Here is a 25850-nt window from a genome sequence, read left to right on the forward strand (position 1 = left end):
GGCAGGGCCTAGAGTGCTTTGCTCAGAGAAAATTCTATGTTCTTAAACACTTAAGTTGCTGACCAAGAAAAAATGATGATAAACACTCAACTAAAGAAAAAAAAATTTTTAGTTAACAAAATAAATCTTTGGAAACCATAGGATAAGAAAGATAAAATTACAAGTTGATTGTGGTGCAGGCAAGTTATAGAAAGAAAAATAAGTCCTATTTGTCCTTATGGGTTAAAAATTCTACTATGTTAGATAAACCATTGGCTGCTCTAATAAAGATTTTTTGAAAAGGAGAATACAGAAAAAATGGAAGCATGAAAAAGCATATACTGGAGATAATTTTGAGAACAATTTGAAGAATTATGTGCATATAAAATTGAAAATCTTGACTAAGTGACTTTTTAAAAAAGAAACTAAAAGACCTAACTGACTGAAGAAAGGGAAAGAAAATCTAAACAGACTAATACATACAAATGAAATTCAGAAAGTTACAGAATTCCAATTAAATAAGGGGAAAAAAGCAAAACAAATAAAGAGCTCATGGATTTATGGCTGCATTTTTTTTTTATTTTAAGGATAGCAACTCATTGTACTGCTGAAGACTCAATTAAGTTCTATAGAATAGAAAACCCAAAAGGATAGTGGCTGAAACGAGTTCATGTCTCTCTCATGTAAAGGCAGTCCAGATGTGGAAGTGCAGGAAATCCAGAAAGTCCAGGGCTGGTATGGCAACTCCACAAAATCGCCAAGCCTTCCAGCAACCCTCCCACCATCCCTAGGATCCAAGACAGCTTCTAAAGCTCCAGGCATCACACCTTCATTCCAAGAGGTAAGATGGAGAAAGAGATACAGAAGTTGAGCAAAGGACATGTATCCAAGAGCTATCTTTTACTACCTACCCTACAACCTTCTGCTTGCATCCCATTAGCCAGAACTTAGTCCAAAGCCACCTTCCACCTTGGTGAGGCAGTACATGAACTCGGGCAGCTTAGCTCTACGTTGTTAGAATTCTGAGCAAGATTCATCAGAGAGCTACAGGGAGTGTGGCTCCCACACCCACCCAGACCAATGTCTCATGTGGCCAGTCTGGAAAACCCTCAGCATCTGGAACATATTTAGCCAGGAAACAAAAGAAGAGGGGCCCTCTGGTGCCCCTTCCTCATAACTTTTTGACACCCCCTCCCCCTGTAATTGCATGAAGGGTCAGGTATGTGTAGTGTACGTGGTGCTGCGGCAGAGGACCAGAGACACAGACAGGCAGGGAACTGCAGGAATGACAGACAGGATAACAACTGAAGGAGTCAGAGGAACATAAACAGTCCAACTGACACAGAAAGAGTCTGTTCTCAGGTAAAGTCCAAACTCCTCATAACGGCCTAGGAGGCAAATTCTGGCCCCGCAGACCTTGCCTTCCTGGATTAATAATCTGTTCTTCCCACTTCTCATTTTCCATGTACAGTGGCCTTCTCTTTGGTCCTAGACAATGCCAAGGTCATTCTGGTCCAAGAGCCTTTGAGCATAATGTGTTCTAGGTTCAGAGTAGTCTTTCCCAGGTTTTTCTGAAGCCGGATGAGCTCATTTTGATCACCAGCTTGGCAGACAGAAAGCGTTAGGGAATTAACATCCCAGGAGTAAAACTTCAACTGAAGAGGTAATGGTGTGGATGGATAAAGCTTCAACCAAATGAGCTTCAGACGAACAATTCTGAGACCCCATCTACACAGTGCCTCAGAGGACATCCGGGGAAATGAAAGCAAGTGCTCAAAGTGGGAACCAGGTCAGGAATGCACCTGTGACTGCCTTTTCCATCGTCCCTGTGCCAACACCCTGCATTCTGGGGTCACATCTTAGTTACCACCTTCACCCACAACCAGATCTGAGCTCAACTTTTCAGAGACAGCAACCACTGCTACCTCCCCCACTCTTGTCCTCTTTCTATATATAAATATATGTATAGAAAGATATAGATAGTAAATGATTAAATTAACAGATATTTATTATGGAATACTGTAAAATACAATAAATTATACTCTCAGTTCTAAGGAATGAACACTCCTACTGTGGTGGTAAATCACCTTCCCCATACATATATTTGATATTGCATGTTTTTCTCAGTGTGAGCATTCCCCTGTGGCATTAAACATGCTAATATGTGGTTTTAAGTGACTGTAGCGATCTCATAATAGCACATAGGCTCAGGTTGTTTCTTGCAATTATAACTTATGTTCAAATGAACATCACTGTATGTAAGTAGGTTTTCACTTCTCTTGCTTACCTCAGGGTGGGTTTTTGAAAGAAAGTTTCCGAGTCACAGTATGTGAACATTTATTTAAAATACTATTGATATATTCTTATCTCCCTCTTTCCCTTTCCCCCACTTCCCTTACCCACCTCTTCTGTTTCCATAACTCTCACTGTCATCAGCCAACCCCTCCAGGAGCTGGGAACCTGGAGGGGCTTTGATAATGTGAAAAACTATGGGCTGGTGAATCAGATGGGAGAATCTTTCCGAGGAGATGGGAATGGAGAATGCTAAAGTTTGCAGGTGAAAACATCACTGGAGCCTAGACCACTTCATTAATCCCCACTTCTGTTTCCTAACGTAGGAAAGGGAGGGATATAAAAATGAAAAAAAAAAGGAGGGGGGAGGGGAGAGAACAAGGAGCTGGATGCATCTGGGATTTGCTGCAGAAGCATGGTTGCTTCTTCTGAAGGACAGGCAAAGCTGTCACTGTCCTAGAAGACTAATTCATGGCCATTCACTAAGCATGTGTCAATTTTTGATGAGTATCAAACCACCCCAAAACTTATTTGCTTAAAACTACTACCATTTATTCACTTACAATTCTGTAGGTCAGCTGGTGGTTCTTGTAGTCAGGGTTGAATTCTGCTGGTTCTTCTCCTGTGTCTCTATCAGCTGGAGAGTGAGCTGGCATTGGGTAATATAGGACGGTCTCACCTGCAAGTCTGGCAGTTGGTAGGCTGTTGACTGGGTGCTTCATTCTCTAGCAGACGAGCTCAGTCTCTTTCGTGACATGGGTGTTTCAGGGCTGTGGGAGAACCAAGACAGGGACAAGCTACAATGTGCCAGGCTCTTTTCAAGCATCTGCTCAGGTCACATTTGTTAGATCACTTGGCCAAGCCCAGATTCAAGGGACAGAGATATAAACTCCACCTCTTGATGAGAGGAGCTACAATGTCACATTGTAATGAGCAATAAGATGAGATAAATTTAGGGCAATTTTTGCAATCTATCATAAGAAATTTGCTGCATACAGTCTCAAAATCTAAATTAAGGAGGGACAGAGATGCAGAGACATTCTGAGTGCCTAGTCCTCAGTAGATTCAGCACCAGTTTCTCCCCAAAGACAAGGTCTATTAGGGCTCTCAGCACCATCAATAATTCCACTTTCTTCATCCACACAAACAGCCTCAGTGCCTGGAATTCTGTGAGAACGGCTCCTCACATCCTCCTCTCTTAGCCTTGCCTCTCACGCCCACCACTCACACCAACAGCCTGAAGTGAAGCCCGTGCACCGGTTCTCTGGGACTCGCAGCGAGGGAACGGTGTTATCAGGCAGCTGGGATTGGAAATGCAGGAAGCTCTGCACATAGGCTCTTCACCCCAAAAAAGTCCCTCCTTCACCAGGAATAAGGAAGACAGTGATCGTTGTTCAAGAAGGTGCTTGATTAGCATATTAATTAGCTTGTGGCCAAGAGATTATGCTAATCTCCTTGAGTTTATCCTGATGCCCGTGGACAAGTAAAAATGATCCAATCTGTCATATTCCAGGAACTGGGTATCCGCTCATCACTCCAATTCATGGGCAGGCCTAGAGTCTTCAGAGCTCCTTCTCCTTCCCACATCTTGTCTCTCAGCCATCAGTCTCCCTGTATCTCTTTTCTCTAGGTTCTCTGAGGATGGGACTGTTTTTTTTCCTTTTTTCAATCTTGATGCTACTTCTGAGTTCCTGTTTTAGTTCTCTGGACATCGTGCGATCCATTAAAGATATTAGGTAAAGTTTAAAAGTAAAAATTTCCACCTTTCTATGATCCAGACAAATCTATGTCCAATTTCTGATTTGACTTACAAGTAGACAAGTGACACCACCCCTCTGTGCCTCCATCCACTTCCTCAAGTGTAATAGTGGGTCAATAATCCCAGTTTGTAGTGAGAAGTGCTCAGGCACAAAGCACTAGGTATACAACACAATAAACAGGATTTTTGTTGATTTATATAATGATCGCAAAGCACTTTTATACTTCTGACCTGCTGAAGAGGAATTCTTGGGCCACCATCACTTAATCTTTGTAGAATCCTGGGTAATTCAATTCTTTCTCTGGGCCTACCATTACTCCAGAAAAATATTAATTCAGTTTTAGAGATCGACAAAGAAACAACATTCACTACTGTGAGGGGCTCCGCCCAGATCAGTGGTTCTCAACCCTTGAAGCAAATTCTGGTACCTAGAGAGCTTTTAAATAACTTACTGAAGACTGGCCTGCTCCAGACAAATTAAAAAGGGATGTGGACGTGAGAGAGGGGAGCTCAGGCAGAGGACTGACATCCTGCGGTTCTGTAGGTGACGCTGAAGGGTCTTCTCCCCGGGAGGTGTTGCCGGGTGTCACTTCTTTAGCCTTACCCAGGCCCACCACACCACAGACGAACCACAACATAACTTCAGCACCTCCCCCCCTCCACGGGGCACTCTCACTTCTCTCCAGATGTGGGTCCTGGGGGCGTTCAAGGTCCCACCCCCACTCGGGCCACGTGTTTCCCCCCAACTAAAGCAGGGCGGGCAGCAGGTCCCCTGGGGGCTGCCCTCGGGCTGCGGCCTCCCTTCCACATTGGCAGGCGGGTGGCAGGTGGGACGGGCGGCCGCAGAATGGAGGCCAGGCCTCTGCGAACTGGCGGGAGCTGGTCTACAAGGAATTGCCAATCAGAGGGGCCCTTTCTATTCAACCGTGGCCTCATTTTAACTGAATTACATTTGCAACCACCCTATTTCCAAATAAGGTCACATTCTGAAGAAATGGGGGTTATGATTTAAACATAACTTTTGGGGGAAGGGGAGGTGGGTGGGACATAATTCAACCTACACATTGTCTAGGCTTGCACACTTGGACCTTGCCCTCTCTCTGAAGAGTCAACAAATAAGTGAATGAGCCTTTAAAAAACAGAAACATGCAGAAGTGTGGCAGAGAGTGGCTGTTTACCAAACCTACATCATCTTCCTAGGTACTGGAATGAGAATATGTCACCTACTTCCTTACATCTCCCTTTGTAGTTAGGAGTTCCCATGTGGAAAGGGAAGCATCGTGACCCTCCAGAGAGTTTAGAGGAAGAAGTGATAAATTAGTTCAAAGAGAACACCCACAAATTATAAAATGTACTCCCCTTTCTTCTCACATCTTTGCATTGACCATGGCTCAGTATAGATTCGACGTAAAAGCGTACTACCCTTAAGATATTATTGGCCTTTAATAGCTGGTAAGGAGATGCTGTGGGGTGGAGTTCAGAGAGCACGTTAATTCCTACAGAATTTTCCCTGGAAGAAACAAAAACTAAATGACTTCTAAGGCTTTTCTAGCTCTAAGAATTCCACAGTTCTTTGAAAAGCTGGAATTGTCCTACAATTGCCCTATATTTGAAAAATAAGAACAGGAAGAGTGGATGATCTTATTCATATTTTATAAAGGATCATCAATCCTCAATTAAAACAATGTGGTATGAGTGCTTAACAGAAAGACTGACACAACAGAATAGAAAGTCTAGAAATAGACAAGTAATACAGGAATTTTGTATCCAATAAAGAAAGGATTTCTAATCACTAGGAGTAAAGATGGACTTTTTTAATAGTGCTGAGACAACTAGATAGCCATTTGTAAAACACCAGAAGGAACTTCAAGTAGATGAAAGATTGAAACATAAAAGCGAAACAAAACAAAAAGCCAGAAGTACTTAAAGAAAATATAGGCGAATTCCTTTGATTCTTGAAGTGGGAAAGACCTTTCTAAATATTACTCAAAATCCAAAAGCCATGAAAGAAAATATTGGTAAATTCAGTTGCATAAAAATAAAAAGGCTGCATAACAAATTTTATCATAATCAAAGTTAAACGACAAATGACTATCTGAAAAAAATATTTTGCAACTCATTATAAAGGGCTAATCTCACTAATATATATAGAGATTCTGAAACCAGAATAAACCATTGTTCCTTTACACAATGAATATCATGTACCCATGGAAAGGAAAAGGAAGACCTCTGTTTCTTGTTGTAGACACAGCTCCAGGACATACTGCTAAGTGAACAATGGTAGAGAACGTGTATATATTATCCTATGAAAGGGTGAGAAGGAAGAGTATATATATTTTTCATTTCTGTTTGCATAAAGAAATAGCAGAAGGGGAACTGTGTCGTCAGGGACAGTGGTGTGGAACTTGACTTCTAGGTGAATATCTTTTCATACGGTTTTGATTTTTGAATCAAATTATTTATTAAAAAATAAAATAAAAGGATGTGACCCATGATAGTTGAAATCTAGTAATATCTTTGTCTTTAGGTATTTGTATTTGTTTTTAAGCTTCCATTGTTATACTTTTACCATGCCCTCTTATTTGCAATGTTACTTTTCACCCTTTGAAATAGAAATCCAACTTCTGGGGACCTACTTTTGAGACACACTTGAAAATGATTATGTAATTGTTGTTAACTAAATTTTTAAGAATCCAGCAATAGGTGACTTGTGAAATAAACTATGTAGCATCGCACAATGGAATACTGTGGGTATTTGCAAGGCCGCCATTTTACTATTTAGGAGTTAGTACGTCTTTTTTAATCCAGTTCTGTTTTTATATGCAGAATAATTACATATTTCTACATGGGCACATTGCTGAAGAGCTGAAAAATATGTTGTGGTATAAAGAAAAGAACAAATTCCCTTCTCCTCCCCCAATATTCCCCGTTTTTACTTTGGCCACATAGGATACAATAAAACTTGTAGCATCAAGATGAGACAGTTCTCTCCTTATCTTTTTTTTTTTTTCTTTTACGTGTTATTATTGTACATCTTACACAGCAAAACCCCTTATTTATGGTTTATATTTTCTTAAGGAGGCCCCACTGGTCTTCAATTGTTCTGGCAGTCATATAACCTTCTGTTCTTTTCTCTGTCCCTCTCTTTTTTCTTTTCTTTCAAAAAAACCCCACAGGCAGGGATAATCAAACCAATTATTAGTAAAGAATATAATTTCTGTGTCACCACTCTTACCTACTTGTCTCAGAAGATCTCTCAGACAATCAATGAGATTGATTTCAAGTCTGTCTCCTCTTACATGGATGTTAGAGCTGATATAATTCTGTGGTCAGAACATCAAAACAATAGACTCCTGGAATTGTTAAAGACCATAAGGAGCATGTTAAACACTGGATTTCAGACTACTTTGACTGTAACCCCAATAAGATATGCTTTCTTCTTTATGACCCAGAACGTACACGCATATGCCTAACAACATAAGTGTCTGAAGCCTAAATTCCAGGAAGCCGTATTTATCCTTACAATGTGCACACTCTAGTATGTTCTAGTCTATTCTATTCCTAACAGGCCATGAAAAACGTTACTCTAATCTAACTGTTTTGCTTTTAAATAAGCAAATGGAAGCACAAAGAGGTAGAATAATGATTCAGATTTATGGATGATAAATGATCAGGGCCCGGTCTCCTCTGTCTTTTCCCCTTTCTTTATATTCTTCTCTACCTCAGTCGCCCCCTTGGTGACCTCACCAAGTCTCATGACTTTAAATGCCATCCATAGACCAATGACTCCATCTTAATTCAACTCCATCCTCCCCAAAACTACTCTTGTCAAAACTACTGACCTCCATACTGCTAAACCAAGGAACTATTCTCAGGCTTCTAATCACTTCAGTCTACCATCAACATTTGAACCCAGTTGATTACTCCCTTATCCACTTGGTAATCTCTTGGACTCTGCAAACTTCACAACAGAATTTCTGATTCACCCTCCCCCAACTCCACCACAACACACTTGCTTCTCTCTTATAGGTGACCGCCTTAGGAAAACTCATCTCATTCTTTCAGCCACATTGAGTTTGAGGGCTTAACATCTAAGAAAGCACTGAACAAATTAAAAGAGAAAAACCATATGATTATATCAATACATGAAGTATGGCAGCCATTCAAATTTTTTTTTAAGTAAAATAGGAATTGAAGGTAACCATTTAAATATAATGGAGATACAAAAAGTTAATAACAGATATTATTCTAAAAGACAACACTTAATACCATGCTAATTAAAACCAAGAACTAAAAAGGGATGCCTCCTAAAAATATTATTCAACTTTATTTTGGAAATTCTTAGCAAATGCTATACAAAAAGAAAATTAAATGCTTGGTTTTCACATTTAAGGAAAACAAAAATAGTTAAAATTATTTTGCTAATGACTAGGAAAAACTCAAGGGGCTCTTAGTTTAAGGAGTAAAGGAAGTAGAATTATAGAAATCAGTAAGTTTGCTGGATACAACATATCAATACATTTCTTCCTTCCTAGCAGTAAGACCTAAAAATAGGAAATGAGTATGCCATTCACAATAGAAACAAGGAAATAAATTAATTAGGAATAGAATTGAGGACACATGACTCATACAGAGAGAACAGTAGAAAAGAATGAGAATACAGAAATAGATCTCATTATATAAGAATTTAATAAATAACAAAAATGATATATTTCAGTTCAGTGTGAGAACTGAATGGATTATTTAACAAATGGTGTTAAAACAACTGGCCATCCATCTGGAAGGATGTAAACTTGGATTCTCTCTTAAACTACATAAAACAAACTCTAGATGGATTAGAAACTAAACATTTTTTTTTTTTTTTTTTTTTTCCTTTTTGCGGTATGCGGGCCTCTCACTGTCGTGGCCTCTCCCGTTGCGGAGCACAGGCTCCGGATGCGCAGGCCCAGCGGCCATGGCTCACGGGCCCAGCCGCTCCGCGGCATATGGGATCCTCCCAGATCGGGGCACGAACCCGTATCCCCTGCATCGGCAGGCGGACTCTCAACCACTGCGCCACCAGGGAGGCCCTAAACATTTTTTAAGAAGCAAAAATTTTTAGAAGAAAAGCTAGGAGGTGAATAAATAATAGAGGGGTGGGATTCAGTTTCTAAACCAAGAGTGGAAATCTAGAAGCTATAAAAGATACATTTGTGATTAAAATGTCTAATATTCAAATTTTATATATATCTAATAAATTTTATATCATACATATAAACGGAAAATATACCATAAACAAAGGAAATATAGAGATAAAAGCCAAGAGTAGAAAACTATCTGCAACACAGGTGATAAGTATAAGGTTCATTTTTCTATCATATAAAAAACACAACTGGGCAGGAAAAAGACAAACTGCCTAATGAAAAATTAGCAGAGATATAAATGAAAATTCTCTGAAAAGCTTATTCAAATGGCCAGTGAACTTAAAGAAAGGATGCACTGGTGGTCATGGTAATGCAAATCAAAGTGACAATGTGAAATAATTTTACCCCCTTTAGACTGACAGAAATTAATGAGATCATACCCTGATGGTTGGAATGCAGGAGGGGGAGCCATTTTCAGGCTATGTCAGGGCCAACTGAAATTTAAAATACACTCTAACTAATCTAGCAATTTCAGCTTTGGAATTCTATTGTTTATTGCACCATGCTCAGCAGTTGTAAATAGAGATGTCAATACTTATCAACATGAAATGGATGAATAAATTATTCTACTTCACATGCAGGACATTAAAAAAAAAGATTTGACTTGAAAGGATTTCCTTTAAGGTTAAGAGAAAAGCAGAGAAGCGTATATATCGCCATTTTGTAAATAATAATAAAACACTACCAGAAAAAGAAAACAATCATGCATGTTTATGGATAAGTGTATGTAAAAGACTGAATTCAAAGGAAAACATGAATAGCTACATACCTGTTGGGAAAGGGGAGTAGGGATGTGAAGTGACAGTAAGGCAGACATTAAGGAGATGCAAGGAGCCATGCAAAACAATGGGGAAAAAAAGACAAAACAGAAAACAATTGACTGTTAAAGAATTTGTATGCACATATGTAAAAGTGTTACAACTAATTGAGCTTCACTAAGTAAAAGTGAGTAAAGCTGGCTCAACATATGGTACTTTTTTTTTTTTCTCGGATGTGAAAAAAGACGTTATTAAAATGAATCCCAGGGCCTCCCTGGTGGCGCAGTGGTTAAGAGTCCGCCTGCCGATGCAGGGGATACGGGTTCGTGCCCCGGTCTGGGAGGATCCCATATGCCGCGGAGCGGCTGGGCCCGTGAGCCATGGCCGCTGGGCCTGCGCGTCCGGAGCCTGTGCTCCGCAACGGGAGAGGCCACAACAGTGAGAGGCCCGCATACCGCAAAAAGAAAAAAATAAAAAAATAAATTAAAAAAAATGAATCCCAGAATTAAAATTTCAAAAGTTTAAAGGGGCAATTCTATGAAAGTGTCCCCGAGTATTTAACGTGGTGCTGCGCACCAGGGTTGAAAACCCTGCAGGCGGAGAAATACAATCTAGTTAGGCACAGAGTGGGAGTTTCAAATATTATCCAATCAGGGCAGTCCTGTTTCTATAAAGAGAAACCGGGACTAGCTGACAACCTGCAAATGGACCCAGGGTAAGTCGCCGAGCATGAACGATCTGCAAGGTCAGAGCTAGACTGTGATGTCGCTGCAGGAGGCGTGTGAGGCCTACCTAGTAAGCTCAGGGACACCAATCTGAGTGCCATGTAAGCCAGAGGATCACCGTTATTCCCAAGGTCAGACAGCTCTTGAGCCACATCTCCTCAAAAGCATTTTTCAGGGCCACCCAATTTTGGAAAAAGCCGATTTAGCAATATTGCCCAAGAACATAATGTCCCCAACTTTGGTCTCGCAGAGAACGCCAAGGAAATGTTGAGTAGACAAACGAGCACATAGTACACGGACCCAGCCTCAGCCACGGGTTCAATCGCAGCTACAGGCAGTTACCACTGAGGATGAATGTTTGGAGTGTGACTTCAGGATCGGTTCAAAAAGCTCCCCCAGATATTTCTAACGTACAGGTAGAGATGTAAGCTTCAGGTTAAAACGGGACTAGGGAAACAGATCCTGAGCGTTGAAGTTTTAAATCACTTGGGAGACCAAAATCAAAACAAAACAAAAAAACCAAAACACCACCTTCCTCAGTTATCAATTTACAAATCCCACAGCGAGAATTTAAGCTCGAAAGAATTCTGACGTGGAGCAAGGATTGGCTTAAACACACTGCTTTTGCATGGGGCTGAAATTTATGAAACTTGTAAGACAGGAGAGCTGTGTACTTAAAGCTCTTTCCCTGAAATAAGTAGGTGGCTCTTAAAAGAGCCGTTGGGTTACTGGAAGCAGCTTCCAACCAGGACTTTTACTTTTTCTTCGGTGCTGCCTTCTTGGGCTTGGCAGCAGTCTTTGGCTTGGTCACCTTTGCTTTGGCCGCTTTGGGTTTCACAGCCTTGGCTTTAGCAGGACTCTTACCTATTTTCTTAGGCTTCACAACCCTGGACTTCTTGGGACTCTTGGAGGACTTCTTTGTCGCCACAGGCTTTTTAGCCTTCTTCGGAGTCTTGACACCTTTTTTACCAGCAGCCGCCCCGGTGGCCTTCTTGGGCTTCTTAGAAGAACTTGTTACCTTCGCTTTCGCTGCTACCTTTGTGGCGCTGGGCTTGCTATCCACCGAGGCTACTTTCTTGTTGAACTTAAAAGAGCCCGAGGCGCCGGTGCCCTTGGTCTGCACCAGAGTGCCTTTGCTCACCAGGCTCCTAAGGCCGAGCTTGATGCGACTGTTGTTCTTCTCCACGTCGTAGCCGGCGGCCGCCAGCGCCTTCTTGAGCGCAGCCAAGGACACGCCGCTGCGCTCCTTAGAAGAAGAAACGGCCTGCACAATCAGCTCCGAGACTGAAGGACCCGCGGGTTTCTTCTTGGCAGCTGCTGCTGCAGCCTTCGCAGGCTTCTTCGCCTTCCTGCCAGCTGAAGGCTTCTCGGGGGGAGTGGAAGCAGCTGGAACGGGCGGTGCGGTCTCGGACATGACGGAAACAAAGAAGAACTAAGTAAACTACTACGACCTGCCAAAGCAGTAAAACTGCAGCGGCCCAAGTGCGCGGTATTTATAGGGCGACGCTGCGCTGTGATTGGTGCGCTCTGGCGCCCGCCCCCGGCACCCTAGCGCCCCCTGCGCGCCCCGCCGGGTCTCCGAAGGCCAATGCCGGCCGCTGGGGCCTATAGGCCTTCTTCCCTGCCGCTTGCACTGAGGCACCCAGACAGCACCCTGCCTCCCTCCATCCCCCCCCGCTGGTCGCCTAATGGAGACAAATACTAGGCAGGGAAGGGTACGGCTCTGCCGCCCATTACCATCAGAGGGTGCTACTTCTCTTTAAAAAAGCAGGGTTTTTTCCTAGGGGGAGGTGGGGTGGGAAAGAGCTGTAAAGAAGGCAATCACGTAAGAATCCAAGGAGTTTCACGTGAAACCTTGTCTCCAGGAAGCCATGTCAAAAGGACATTTGTTTCTAATCTGCAATAAATGCAAAACGTTGTGTCTTGAGTGACTGGGGAGGGAGAGCAGAAAGCGAGGGGATGTAGGCCTGGTCTGCAGGTTTGGGACAAGTTCTCATCGATGCCATTGCCTTTCCTGGCAGCGCTGAGTGATGTGTGGTAGACCCGAGACGCCGGTGCCCTTGGTCTGAACCAGCGTGTATCTATTTGGGGCAAAGGAGAATTGTAGAAAGCAAAAGAACTGGCTAACCGTAATTAACACTCAAGCAGCACCGGTGGAAAACAGTACGCAATTTCTGTAATTGCAACTTGCTTCTATAGTGTAATGCACTTAACGAACTTTTGACCCCTTTTCATCTTCACAACATATCCCAAGCTCAAAACCTAGCACAAGAGAAACATCAAGTAAGCACTGGGTGGACTGAACTGTTCCCAGAAGGGCATTGCACGCGGGGAAGTGTGTGGGTGTGGGTGTCGGGGCGAGGGTGGGGGATACGTTGCTTTAGTGTGAAAGCACAGCCCGGGGATAACATTTTAGGGCAGTCTCGCTTTAACTTGTTTTTGTTGTAAAAGCGTCAACAATGCTAAAACGACTTCAGACTGCGAATCAGGCTAACTACTGAGAGAATAAAATGCCCCTCTCACAGCCCCGTTCTGGGTGACATCCCCTCACAATTCTGCCCTGGGATCGCCTAGCAGCAGGGAGAATGCAGTGACGAGTCATTCCCGCGCGCGCCACTGCAGTTTTCAAACAAGTCCGCACGGGCCTCAGTAACCGGAGCTTCCGTGGTAGCCCTCAAACAACGTAAGAGCTTGTTTCCGGCTTGTGGCCAATAATGTAAGGGTTCCAGACGCACGATTCCTCCATCTTCTTTACCACCCTTTGTTACTTGTTTTCTTGAGAGTCTGTATTTACAAAATGCATTACGTAATTTCTAAGAACTTGAAAAAGGACAGTTGGAACTATGCGTCTTAGTTTGACGGATAGTCATTTATAACACAGGTATACAATCTTTCTCCAAGGTGAAGTTTTTGTAAGTGAAAATTTCTGGAAAGACATAAACTTTTCTTAGAGTAATAAACGTGGCTTCTAATCAGACAAAGGTTTTAAAAGAGAAAATATGCATGCAGAATTTTCTTATTTAGATAATAATTTGTACCTCCGGTGTCTAATGGGTTAAACAGCTTCAAATGCAATAGAAACGCTCCATGCAAATGAAGGATGCTAGATCTCCTTTTTTAATGGCTACCCAGTTTAATAAACTTAGCCAATGAGAAGCTAGAATCTGGGTTACCGCCTCTTCGTATAAAAGGTTCTCATTCGCTGTTCTTAAAGTCGACTATTTTGCGTGACGTATAGGGACAGTCGTTGGCAGTATTAAGCTGTCCTCGTTTTGGTCCGTAATCCATTCATAGGCCCTAGTCCATCGCCTGCTCCTCATAGGTAAACTCTGAGACGTCGTGCATACCGTGATTATGTGTCTGGCGTTGTACCCGGCTAAATGTATTCTAAACTTTAGAAAACTTAAGTTTCAGTAAGTTCCAAGTGTAAAGTCAGAGCATAAACAACACTTAACAAAGAAGTACCTTGTTACAGGAAATATTTCTGGAAACGCTAGTTTGATTTTGCTATGCTTGAGTTTACATCTTCTGGTTTCAAAGAAGTTTCTCAGTTTAAGCGTTACAGAGGGATTTCTTTTTTTGTGAAATGGTTTTGGAAATTTATAATCCGTTATCGAGTTATCGAGCAGGGAATGTAAAGTACATAAGGGCAATATTCCCTCAATCTCCCCTCCCCTCTAGAACCTAAATAAGTACACAGAACTACACTACCAATGAAGTTAAGGTCTGTTTTTTCGAAAAGGTAACGCCCAAGGCATTGCGTTCTCATGAAAATCGTGGTCGGAAAAACAAAAATTTGAAAAGAGCCGAGGATATAACGTAGTGGCCAACGAAACTGCACGGTTTTTGGAACGTTTAAATGTAGGCCAATCAGAGCCTGTAACGTAATATTTAAACATTTTTGTCGCCCAATCACTTCACTTTAGGTACTATAAATATTAGCAAACTGCCGGGTGATGCTTTTGCGCTAATATTCGCTACGTCTGTGTACCTGTCACTTGTCATGGCTCGCACTAAGCAAACTGCTCGTAAGTCCACTGGTGGCAAAGCGCCTCGCAAGCAGCTGGCCACCAAGGCGGCTCGCAAGAGTGCGCCGGCCACCGGCGGCGTGAAAAAACCCCACCGTTACCGACCCGGCACGGTGGCCTTGCGCGAGATCCGCCGCTACCAAAAGTCCACGGAGCTTCTTATCCGTAAACTGCCTTTTCAGCGCCTTGTGCGTGAGATCGCCCAGGACTTCAAAACCGACCTGCGCTTCCAGAGTTCGGCGGTAATGGCACTGCAGGAGGCATGCGAAGCCTATCTGGTGGGTCTTTTCGAGGACACCAACCTGTGTGCCATCCACGCTAAGCGTGTTACCATCATGCCCAAGGACATCCAGTTAGCCCGCCGGATCCGCGGGGAGCGGGCATAATTACTGCTTTTCTCTGAAACTTCAACCAAAGGCTCTTTTCAGAGCCACCCACGTTTTCAAGTAAGGGCTGTAAGAAACTAACTTTCCAACTCAAGTTGTTCAGTATAACTGCATCTGCTTGGGAATGAAAAGACATGCATCAACACTTGTCGGATTATGGGATAATTTTTGTCTAAATATCCACTGCGTATGCGAACACACTGGCCCTTTATAAGTGTTTATGTAAATAGTACTGTTTTCTTTTACTTTAGTAAAGAGCCAGAGTTTCAGAGGCACCCAAAATGATTGGCATTTGCAGAGCATTTTAAAGCATGGCCTTGTGAGTATTAGTTGTGAAACAAACAGGAATAGTATGAGTATAAACATTTTTACGTTTCTAACTTTGATCTTGATATTTTTACGATTATGTAAATTTATTGATAATAAATTTTCGCCTTTTTAAGTATTTCTTCTACTTAGGATATTTGGAATCATGTTTTCTCTAAGCCTAATTCCTCCAAGTACTGTAGTTAAAACAGTAGCCCAGTCAAGGAAGCAAAGGCTACTGGTCAAACTGACCTCTTCCCACCTGCCCCACCCGCCCCGCCCTCCCCGCCCTTCCGCGGGAGTTCTCGCGGCTTGGAGGCGGGATTAAGGGAGGGGACTGTTGGCGTCACACTTCCGGTTTGCGCGCTTTCCATTCTCTCTTTGGGGGGCGGGGTTGGGCGGGGGAGAGGTGGTAGGTATATAAGGATCCGCTCTCCCCTTCTTTGTCAGTTGCTGTTGGTTTGCTTCTTTCAAAACCATGTCTGGACGCGGCAAAGGCGGTAAGGGTCTGGGTAAGGGAGGCGCTAAGCGCCACCGCAAGGTTCTGCGCGACAACATCCAGGGCATCACCAAACCCGCCATCCGCCGTCTGGCCCGGCGTGGCGGTGTGAAGCGCATCTCTGGTCTCATCTACGAAGAGACCCGCGGGGTGCTGAAAGTGTTCCTAGAGAACGTGATCCGGGACGCCGTCACCTACACCGAGCACGCCAAACGCAAGACTGTCACCGCCATGGACGTGGTCTATGCGCTTAAGCGCCAGGGACGCACTCTCTACGGCTTCGGCGGTTAAGCTTTCCGATTTCGCTATCAAGAATTAGCATTTCTCAACCAAAGGCCCTTTTCAGGGCCACCCAACTACTCATAAAAGAAAGCTGTAACCATTAGCCAAGGCACAGGAGTCTGCAGCTCAATGGTGTGGTTAAAATGAAAACTACTAAGACATCCCTGAGTCAGAAAACACTGCGGAAATTAATGTCTGTATATATCCACGTAACTCCCACTCGCCTCCATTCCCTGGACACAGGTAGGGGGGAAAGATGATACTCCAACTTACTAAAGAAAAATGGAAAAGAACCAAGTATGGCGAGAAACTTGAATCGGTTTGTAGGAACAAAGAGAAGCACTGCCCAATCAGCAAGCCCCATCCATAGATTTCAACCAATCAGAACTGATGATCTCATGTGGTTCCCCGCGGCGACCCAAATTTGGGGGATGGGAAACCGGGCAAGAAACGCCAAAGCCCTTGTTTAGAGATTTTTTTAAATTTGTGTTTTTACGGGTTATGAAATAGACTCCGAAGAGACATCTGAATGGCTCTCAGTCATGTCCTGAGAACAGTACTGAAATTACCGCCGCTAATAGGATGATTTGTCTCTATTAAAAAAAATAATCTCTGACGTGTTAGGCAGAAGGGGAAACCGAATTCAGACTGCCAGCAAACCCAGGGCATTGAATTCAGGCGAAATTAACATCTCGTTTACGAAGAAAACGCGCTTCCTTCTCTTTCAGTGTCAACACAGCCCTCAGCAGTTAGCTGTACTTTTTTCTTTACTTCACAGAGGAATGGAAATTAGGGTGATGGAAATGTTCTAAAATTAAATAGATTGTAGTGATGGTTGTACAACTAAGTAAATATACTAAAATTCATTGAGTTGTACACTTAAAGTGGGTGAATTTTATGGTATGTTAGTTATATCTCAATAAAGCTGTTTTACATATATGTATATATGTATATGTATGTGTATGTGTGTGTGTATGTATATATATACACATACATATACATACACACACACACACACACACACACACACATATAATCACCAGGCAGGGTAGCAGGAGATTGTTTGTAGGGTAGGCACTGTTGGTCTGTGAAGAGGTTCTCTTGCTAAAGTTGAAAGTATGGCCTGCTTGGTCTAGTCTGTCATTATAGCCACAGGAGGTTTTTAAGCAAGAATGTCTCTAGTCCAATTATATGTTCCACTAGCACACCAGACTTTAGAACTCAGCTGGAGAAAGGATGTGAATTCACTTGAAGTTGGCTAAAAGGGAAACAGCTTATCCTCATCTAAAAAGATATTCACAAATGCCTCTGTCATTGGGTTCCTTTTTGTATCATTTTTATAGAAGGCTGATTTCAACCTCAGTGTGTTAGTTTCAGTCAGTATTTCTCCTAGCTTTTTTGGTCCCATTTCCCACCTGATAACTGTCCTCCAAGATTTTGGAGGGAATGATAAAAGTACAGAGCCTGGCTTAATTTAAACTGACAATGGGGAGAGTTCAAGGCTGCATTCTAGATGACCAGAGGAGCAAAAATGGGCCTGGTTGGGAGAGTGGTCACTTTATGTTTTCCTTAGCTGGTGTCCCGGTGTCCGTCAGGAGATATGTATTGATTTCATGTAATGTGCCAGATACTGTTGTAGGCATTGGGATACATCAGTAAGCAAATTAGAATTTCCTGTCCTCCATTCAGAGCGTATGTAATGAAGTGTGTGGATAGTTTTCCTACACTGGAGAGAGGTGTGGTTGCTCCATAGACCAGCTTCTGTTATGGTTGGCTTGTCCTTTTTAGTTCATAAGCCGTGTAGATAGTATCACACTCATTTTAGTCACACCCACTACCTGAGTGAAAAACCTGTGAGCCTTCCTCAGGCCTAACAGTCATGAAGTCCTTGTTCAGAACAAAGATAATGCTGCCTGATTTGTCACTCCTGCATCATTCCTAAGAGCCAGAGAAAACCTGGCATGCTGACTGATTCAGACAGTGTCAAGTCGAGGAATTGTAGATGGGGGATCAATTATGGCAGCCCTCTGGTGGGCTGGGGGGCGGGGGGAGAGGGCCTGAGCGCTTGTGTAGAAAATTCATGCATGCATTCATTCAACTCTGCCATGAAAGGACACAAGGGAAGACAGCAGTCTATGAAGCAGGAAATGGGTCATCAGACACCAGATCTGTCTGAATCTGTCCAGTGCCTTGATCTTGGACTTCAGTCTCCAGAACTGTGAGAAATGTTTGTTGTTAAAGCACAGTCTATGGTGTTTTTATTATAGCAGGCTGAACCAAAACACCATTTTATGGATATAGATAATATTTTCTTTATCTGGTCCCTCCTCATGACAATTTACATTGTTTCCACTCATTTACTATTACAAACAATGGGCTGCATTAAACCATGTTTAAGTTCTTAGTGATCTCATCCAGTCTCACCGTTTGTATGTTGATGAGCCCGCAAATTTTTATCTAGTCCAGACCTCTCACCTGAACTTTAGAATCTGGCTTTCCCAACCACCTAGTCAGTAGGTGTCAAGAGAGAGACATTAGCAGAGTAACCAGGCAGCAAAATGTTTTCTAGAGCAGCCATCAGTACACCCTTTTCAGACATTAAATCAAAGATGCTGATTATTCAGTTAGCTGGTTTATCAATTTGAGGACATACTTTAAAAAACCTTTTATAATAACCATGTTGTCATGTTTGAAAGTTTCATTTAAAAAAATACAGTTTACTACAGACAGAGGAAAGAGAGGAGCTGGAAGGAAGGTGAAAGTGCAAGAGAGCCACCTAAGAGCCACTTAACCACAAAGGAGGGAGCTTCTCCCTGACAACCTCAAAGGACCTGACAGAGGCCTAGGGGTTCAGAACAGACTCCCTTAGTCTAGTAAATGGGAATTTACAAACTCTGCTCAGCTAGAGGTTTAGGGAGGGCCCCCAGCCTGAGGATGAAAATCAGCAATGCCGAGGCATTTTTAAACCCGAGATCACTGGCTTTACGGGGAGTGACGACACTCAGCATGATGCCTGGCTCAAACTCGAGGTACCTGAGGCCAAGGTCTGGGGCGCGACCCAGCGGAGGACGGGGAGGTGCTGGGAAGGGAGAGATCATGGAAGGCAGATCTTGCCTGACATTGCTAAAGGCAAATACACTAGGGACTAACCGCTGGCGTCTTGCTGGCAATGTATTTTAATTTGATCTGGCTTCTGAGTTCTTGTGAGCGAAGCAGCACCCTCGCAGGTTCTGGCAATTTGTACAAATATTTACTGAACCCTCCCAGGACCAAAAACAAGATCGGCGGCGATTCAGTAATGCCCGCTTCCCAGGAAAGGAACTGCCTCCTCGACGAAACTCGGGCTGGCAATTGATGCTCCTTTTACAGACGATGTTGGGTAGGCAGAATCCCTCCCTCTAGAAAAAGCCGGGGACACCGGGCCATAAGTCCTTCATCGAGGTTACCGGGACTTCCAGACCCCTCTTCATTAGCTTTCCTTAGTCCAGCGTTAGCCCCACCCACAAGCGAGCCCTTGCAGCCTGATTAGGCGAAGGTACCGCTACTCTTAGCAGGTGCCCAAAGATTGGCTGATGGAGACCGGCAGTTAAAGCGAACAGTTTGGCCTGTAGTTAAGGCCACGTTAGCCTTAAAACAGAACTTTTTTTCCCAAATAGATACGTTTTGAACACGGAAGTCGCGTACAGTTCTTCCTGAGCGGAGGTGGGCGGCCCTGAAAAGGGCCTTTAAAAAAATGTATAGAATGAGACTTTAGCCGCCGAAGCCGTAGAGAGTGCGTCCCTGGCGCTTGAGCGCGTAGACCACGTCCATGGCGGTGACAGTCTTGCGCTTGGCGTGCTCGGTGTAGGTGACGGCGTCCCGGATCACGTTTTCCAGGAACACCTTCAGCACCCCGCGGGTCTCTTCGTAGATGAGACCGGAAATGCGCTTCACACCGCCACGCCGGGCCAGGCGGCGGATAGCTGGCTTGGTGATGCCCTGGATGTTGTCGCGCAGAACCTTGCGGTGGCGCTTAGCACCTCCCTTACCCAGACCCTTACCGCCTTTGCCGCGTCCAGACATGATTACCTAAGTTGTCGCAAACGTGCAGGATGCAATAGGCCACTGCTTGGTCAAGAGTAATTATAAGCTATAGTCGGACCTCGTTGAGAACTGAAAGCGCAGGCGGGAAAAGAGGCACTGACAGCGCCCCTTTGGCTCCGCCCCTCTTGGCAGGGATCCAATGACTATGTGGGAGAGAGAAGCTAGTAAAGAGGTTCACTTTTAAACTCTGGATTGTTTTGCTCCCTTTGCTCTGCATCTGAGGCTGTTTATTTCTTCGGCTGAGAATTTTAGTGGAGGCTTATACAGTATTCTATGGCAAATACTGTACTTTCTCATTCGGGAGGAAGTGACTGTTAGTTGCTAAGGGTAGCAGAATATGACTCCCCATTCCCCCACTCCCATATGCTTCTTTGGCAGGACTATTTTTGAGCTGATTATTTTTTTAAAAACACCATACACAAAAACATTTCTAAAAACAGAGTAGAATTTACTCTTTTGTGAGGGACATTTACATTTATAAAGGGAATTTTAATTTGTGTCTTTTTCTCTGTACCGGGAAGAGAAGGATGACTAAATCACCAGAGGATCTCATCAATGAGGAGGCACTAGGCTTAATTCTGTATAACAACCTTACCCTCCTTGTTCCTTTCCCTGGTAACCTCTCATAACTGGCTCCCACCCACTTCTTAGCTGAAGATGGTATTTAAGGTGGTGGCTGGGGCCAATTTTGGGAGTTTACTCAGTTTTTCTAGGTATTTCTCAAGCCTATGTGAGGTATACATGTTATTAAGCTTCTGTTTGCTTTTCTCTTGTTAATCTACCTTTTATACAGTGGTTCTCAGCCAAGAACTTAAAAGGGTAGAAGGAAAGTTATTTTCTCTCCCTTATAGGTATGTTGATTATTTTGAACTGTAGCAGAAAAACAGCAAATGCAGAGGGAAGATTTCTCTGAACTCCCATTATCTGCCTAAAGACAGATCCTCCAAAAGGAACTCATTTGTCATAAATCCCTTCCCAAGGAGTTTCATTAACTAGGGAAGAGTGACACTTATCTGAGGAAAGGACACTAAAAATTGACACCACACCCAGACAAACCTTGGCACAAACTATTGTCCACAAAAATTAATTGTCAATCTAAGAAAGAAATAGAGGATTTTATTAGAGCCAACCTGAGGATTATAACCTGGGAGACAGTCTTTCAGAAAACTCTGAGGACTGTTCTGCTTGTCAGAGGTCAAAGCACAGTTATATAAGTTTTTGAGACAAAGAATCATATATCAAAGTTATATATTGAGTCTACATAGTCCAGACCTTCACGTACAAGGTGAGTAGTGGGGCATCACAATCCCTTACAGGATTGAGAAAGGAATGTTATCTCCTAAGGAGTTACCTTGCTGGAACCAGGAGAAAATGGCTCTTTTCAATGAAGCAGGCATTCCTGTGTCTTCTAAGGAAGTCTGGTCAATCTGTAATGTGCACAATGCACACTAAAGAGGGGTAGTGGCCCAAATAAGCAGAGAGAAAATTTTATGTTTAGAAATTTTCTTGTCCTGCATTAAACATAATTTTATTTGATCCTGCCATACCTCTCCCATCTATTCTTCTAAGGGCCCAATCATCTTTCCTAAAAATTATTTACTCTCCCCTAAGAGGCCTACATACATACCACCCCCCAACCCCTTTTCTCTATTAAGATGGTGTTTAAGTCTGAATTTTAAGCCACCTTGAGGAGTTACTCATTTTTCCCTGGGTATCTCCCGCGTATACATGAGGGCTACATGTTATTTCTGTTTTGTTTTTCTCTTGTTAATCTGTCTTTTATTTCAGGGGTCTCGTAGAGGGAAAGTTATTTTTCCTTCCCTACAGCTGTGTGACCTTTAACCTTGCCTTTGTTTTCTTTATGTGTAAAACTGGGTAATGATAACACTGATGGAACTCTAGTGAAGATTTAATTTAGCTACTGTAAGCAAAGCATTGGAACAGAGATTGGCCCATGAAGTCCTATATAAATGTGACTTGTTTTCAGCTGGTATTATTTTTTAAAGATTCTTCCTGGACTTGAGATATTGCCCTAAGGTCTCATCTTTACTCCTAACACAGTATCAATCACACAAAGATGCATTTACTCATGAGGACTGATTTTTAAATCACAGCATCTAAAAAAGCACAAAGCATCAAAGCATTGTTTTGTTTTCATACGACATGTTAAACATGGTGGGTCCAAATATGTTCCTTTGGGCCCTCTCCCAAGGTGCACTGACAATCTCAGGCTTCTAGCTTTTCTGTAGCCGAGCCTGGGGTGCTGTTCAAATCTCCATACCAGTTTCCCACTATTGTGTTAAATCTCTTGAAAACACTCATTGAGCAGTAACTCACTTCTACTGGGACAACTGGAAAGGCTACTACTAAATTTTTAAGTCTGAAAAATTTACCCTGACCTTGACTTCCTCCTCCTTTCCTTTGAGAGTCTTTATAACAAATCAAAACTCATTCTAGACTCCAACAGCATTAGCTGTAAACTTCAACCTGTGGTGTAACATCACTCTGTGGGCCTGGGTGAGAAAAACCCTTTCTGATTGAAGACCTTGCAGCAGCCATTTAAAAGATACAATCGGTACATTAAACACCCCCTTTTGTCTTCAGCCTGACCTCAGTCACTCCCCTAATATAAAATAACAGATGCTTAATGCAATGATATTAAAATGCTGGCACCACCCCCCTGCTCAAAGTGTTCAGTAAATTTTTTTTCACAAATTTGATTTTCTTCCACGTTTGATTTTAAAATGTCTGCTGAATTTTATTTCTAAACTGAGCAGAATCTACGCAAGTAACTAATGCCAAATAAAAAGGAAATTTAGAAGCTAAATTTTGTCTTTATTTCAAATTTCAAAAAATCCTAGAGTATGAGAGAAAATGATACACAGTTCAGGAAAATTAATAGCATTTATATAATGCTATGTGTCCCAAACTTGATGCATATTATTCTAATAACAACCCTACGAAGTGGGTAGTGTTACCCCCATTTTTCTGATGATGGAGAAATTGATTTAAGATGACACATTAAGTAGTAAAGCTGGGATATGAACCCGGGTAAGCTAGCATCCAAATGCTGCCAGCTTGCAGAATATACCCTAGAAAAATTAACAAGGTTATGAATTGTAAGACTGTGTTAACCTTTTTTTCCTAGATACTGCACAGTTGTTCTGTTGAGGGGCTCAAGTAAATGAAGACTTAAAGCCATATCCATGTTCCTTGGCTGGGGAGGGGAAGGATCAGCCAGTCCCAGCCATTGTCCCCTGCCTATCTGATCCTCAGACAGCAATGGGCACTTTTACTTTTTAAAAGCTATCCTATCAGGCCCTGTACATAAAACACTTTTTCCCCAAGATACATAAAATATTAAAGGAAAAAGTCAAACAGTGTACCATAAGAGCCAGCACAGCAATAAAGAAGAAAAATCAAGATACCTGGACTTCAGCAGGGACCAAGAGCTGAGGGGAAAATCACCTTGGTTTAAGCCAAGGGCATTGGTTCCTCTGACAGACCCCTTATATGGGTAACAAAGGTCTGTGCCAGGCAGAGGCTTATACCAGTCTAGAAAAAAATAAAATGTTAAAATAAAACAATATACACAGAGAGAAATATCTTTTGTCATTAAAAAAATAATTATTTTGCAAACCAAAAGTTTTTATTGAAACCCTGAAATGTAAATAAATCCAAGTGAACAACACAACACACATTACTCTTCTGTGTATTTTGAGTCTTGTTGTAGGTGGGAATTGGGCAAATCATTTTAGCAAGGTGAATCAATTCTCATCTCAGAGGTAGGCAGACTACTAGGAATAAGGTATGGAAAAAACTGAAGCAAAGCCTTCGGAATTGGTGGCTGTCATGACTTTCAGCATTCTGTATTGTTTTATAGTTTGTAAAATATAGTGTAAAAGCTACACAATAAAAAGGTTATTTTTCTTCTCACATTTGGTCACTATCCCATGTGTCACTATTCACCCAGTACTGAATCCCCAAACTGGAAAAACGTAAAAGCAAGATCACTGAGTCAAATGGCTGAAGTCCTATATTTGAGTAACAACTACAGCAAAGAATTGTGAAAAAAATTGTACAGCATAGCATACTATGGTACATAGCCCTAGAAGAGACAAAAGCAATGTGAGATAAAGCAATGCAATCAACTGGACTATTTACAAGCAGGGTCATAATTAAATAATGTTTGATAAACTATGCCTGGATGGCTACCTGTTAAGGAAATATGGTTAGACCCTCGCCTCACACTTACAACTCCAGGAATGTTTGGCTGTGGCGGAAGGGGTTGGGACGGGAAGAATTCTACCCTAACCCACCCTCGTTAAGGGGAGAACTTTACTTGCCTACAGTACAGCTCTTCAAAATGAAGTTGTAGGTGGCTCTGAAAAGAGCCTTTGGGTTTAAGATCGGCACTTAATGGAAAAAGAACTTTACGCCCTTTCACCACGGATGCGACGGGCAAGCTGGATGTCCTTGGGCATGATGGTGACGCGCTTGGCGTGGATGGCACACAGATTAGTGTCCTCGAAAAGCCCCACCAGGTAGGCCTCGCACGCCTCCTGCAGCGCCATCACGGCCGAGCTCTGGAAGCGCAGGTCGGTCTTAAAGTCCTGCGCGATCTCGCGCACCAGGCGCTGGAACGGCAGCTTGCGGATCAGCAGCTCCGTGGACTTCTGGTAGCGGCGGATCTCGCGCAGGGCCACCGTGCCGGGCCGATAGCGGTGCGGCTTCTTCACGCCGCCCGTAGCCGGCGCACTCTTGCGAGCCGCCTTGGTGGCCAACTGCTTGCGCGGCGCCTTGCCGCCGGTGGACTTGCGAGCGGTCTGCTTAGTACGAGCCATAACAAAGCCTTACGATAAGTGTTCGCCCAAATACCAGTGGAAAGCACTCAGCCGCCCTTCTTTTATACAGCCAGGCCACCAGCTATTGGACCCAAGAACATTCAAAAGTACCCGCGCCCTCCTCGGATTGGTCCATTTCTGTGCCTGGCCCGGAAGAATTAAGAGCTGCTTTCGGGTTGGTGAGTGAATCCTAAACCCTGCCGTTTAACTATAGCGACTCCGACGCCCTGACGTCATTTTATTTACGCTTTCGCTTCCAAAACGTACAGCAAAATTACACAAAGCAACGCGGGCACCACCAACGGATTGATTTTTTTTGTGGTTTTTTTTTTTTTTTTTTTTTCGGTACTCGGGCCTCTCACTCTTGTGGCTTCTCCCTTTGCGGAGCACAGGCTCCGGACGCGCAGAGCTCAGCGGCCATGGCTCACGGGCCCAGCCGCATCCGCGGCATATGGGATCTTCCCGGACCGGGGCACGAACCCGTGTCCCCTGCATTGGCAGGCGGACTCAACCACTGCGCCACCAGGGAAGCCCTCACTTTTCTTTTTTTAAAAGTATAATCACCAGATATTTTGGAAGTGCTTAGAAAAATTAGATGGGCTGCATCTAAAATGATACTCAGATTTTCTTGAGTCTGGCACAAACATTGTGGAGTCAGGAAGATGTTTCTGACACGAGCGCGAAGTACCAAGGATCTGTAATTTACTCAATCCCTTCAGGAAATGT

The 25850-nt window shown here is 43.2% G+C and overlaps 3 protein-coding genes across 3 annotated transcripts in view; 1 reads left to right on the top strand and 2 right to left on the bottom strand.

Moving 5' to 3' along the window:
- Positions 1–11450: 11450 nt before the first annotated feature.
- H1-1 (H1.1 linker histone, cluster member) lies at positions 11451–12110 on the bottom strand. Its single transcript, XM_060110591.1, has one exon. It carries the CDS (start codon positions 12108–12110, stop codon positions 11451–11453), a length of 660 nt encoding a protein of 219 aa, XP_059966574.1.
- Positions 12111–14699: 2589 nt separating this feature from the next.
- LOC132497353 (histone H3.1-like) lies at positions 14700–16247 on the top strand. Its single transcript, XM_060110485.1, has 2 exons — positions 14700–15028; positions 15867–16247. The coding sequence occupies exons 1-2, from the start codon at positions 14700–14702 to the stop codon at positions 16204–16206; spliced, it is 669 nt and encodes a 222-aa protein (XP_059966468.1). The 3' UTR covers positions 16207–16247.
- Positions 16248–19947: 3700 nt separating this feature from the next.
- The window catches only part of LOC132497346 (uncharacterized), a 112753-nt gene continuing 106850 nt past the window's right edge, over positions 19948–25850 (bottom strand). Inside the window, exons 3-4 of the mRNA XM_060110476.1 lie at positions 24783–25132; positions 19948–20265 (exon numbers count right to left, since the gene is read on the bottom strand). Coding sequence (XP_059966459.1) covers positions 19948–20265; positions 24783–25132 — 668 coding nt within the window. The remainder of the gene's footprint in view (positions 20266–24782; positions 25133–25850) is intronic.

Source organism: Mesoplodon densirostris, chromosome 10 (genome assembly GCF_025265405.1).
Source record: "Mesoplodon densirostris isolate mMesDen1 chromosome 10, mMesDen1 primary haplotype, whole genome shotgun sequence".
NCBI lineage: Eukaryota > Metazoa > Chordata > Mammalia > Artiodactyla > Ziphiidae > Mesoplodon > Mesoplodon densirostris.

Excerpts from the sequence above, each read along its gene's own strand:
- H1-1 (XM_060110591.1), bottom strand. The coding sequence starts at position 12,110 with ATGTCCGAGACCGCACCGCCCGTTCCAGCTGCTTCCACTCCCCCCGAG.
- LOC132497353 (XM_060110485.1), top strand. The coding sequence starts at position 14,700 with ATGGCTCGCACTAAGCAAACTGCTCGTAAGTCCACTGGTGGCAAAGCG. Across the intron at positions 15,029-15,866 it reads CTTTTCGAGGACACCAACCT|TTGCTGTTGGTTTGCTTCTT; the intron begins GTGTGCCATCCA and ends CTTCTTTGTCAG.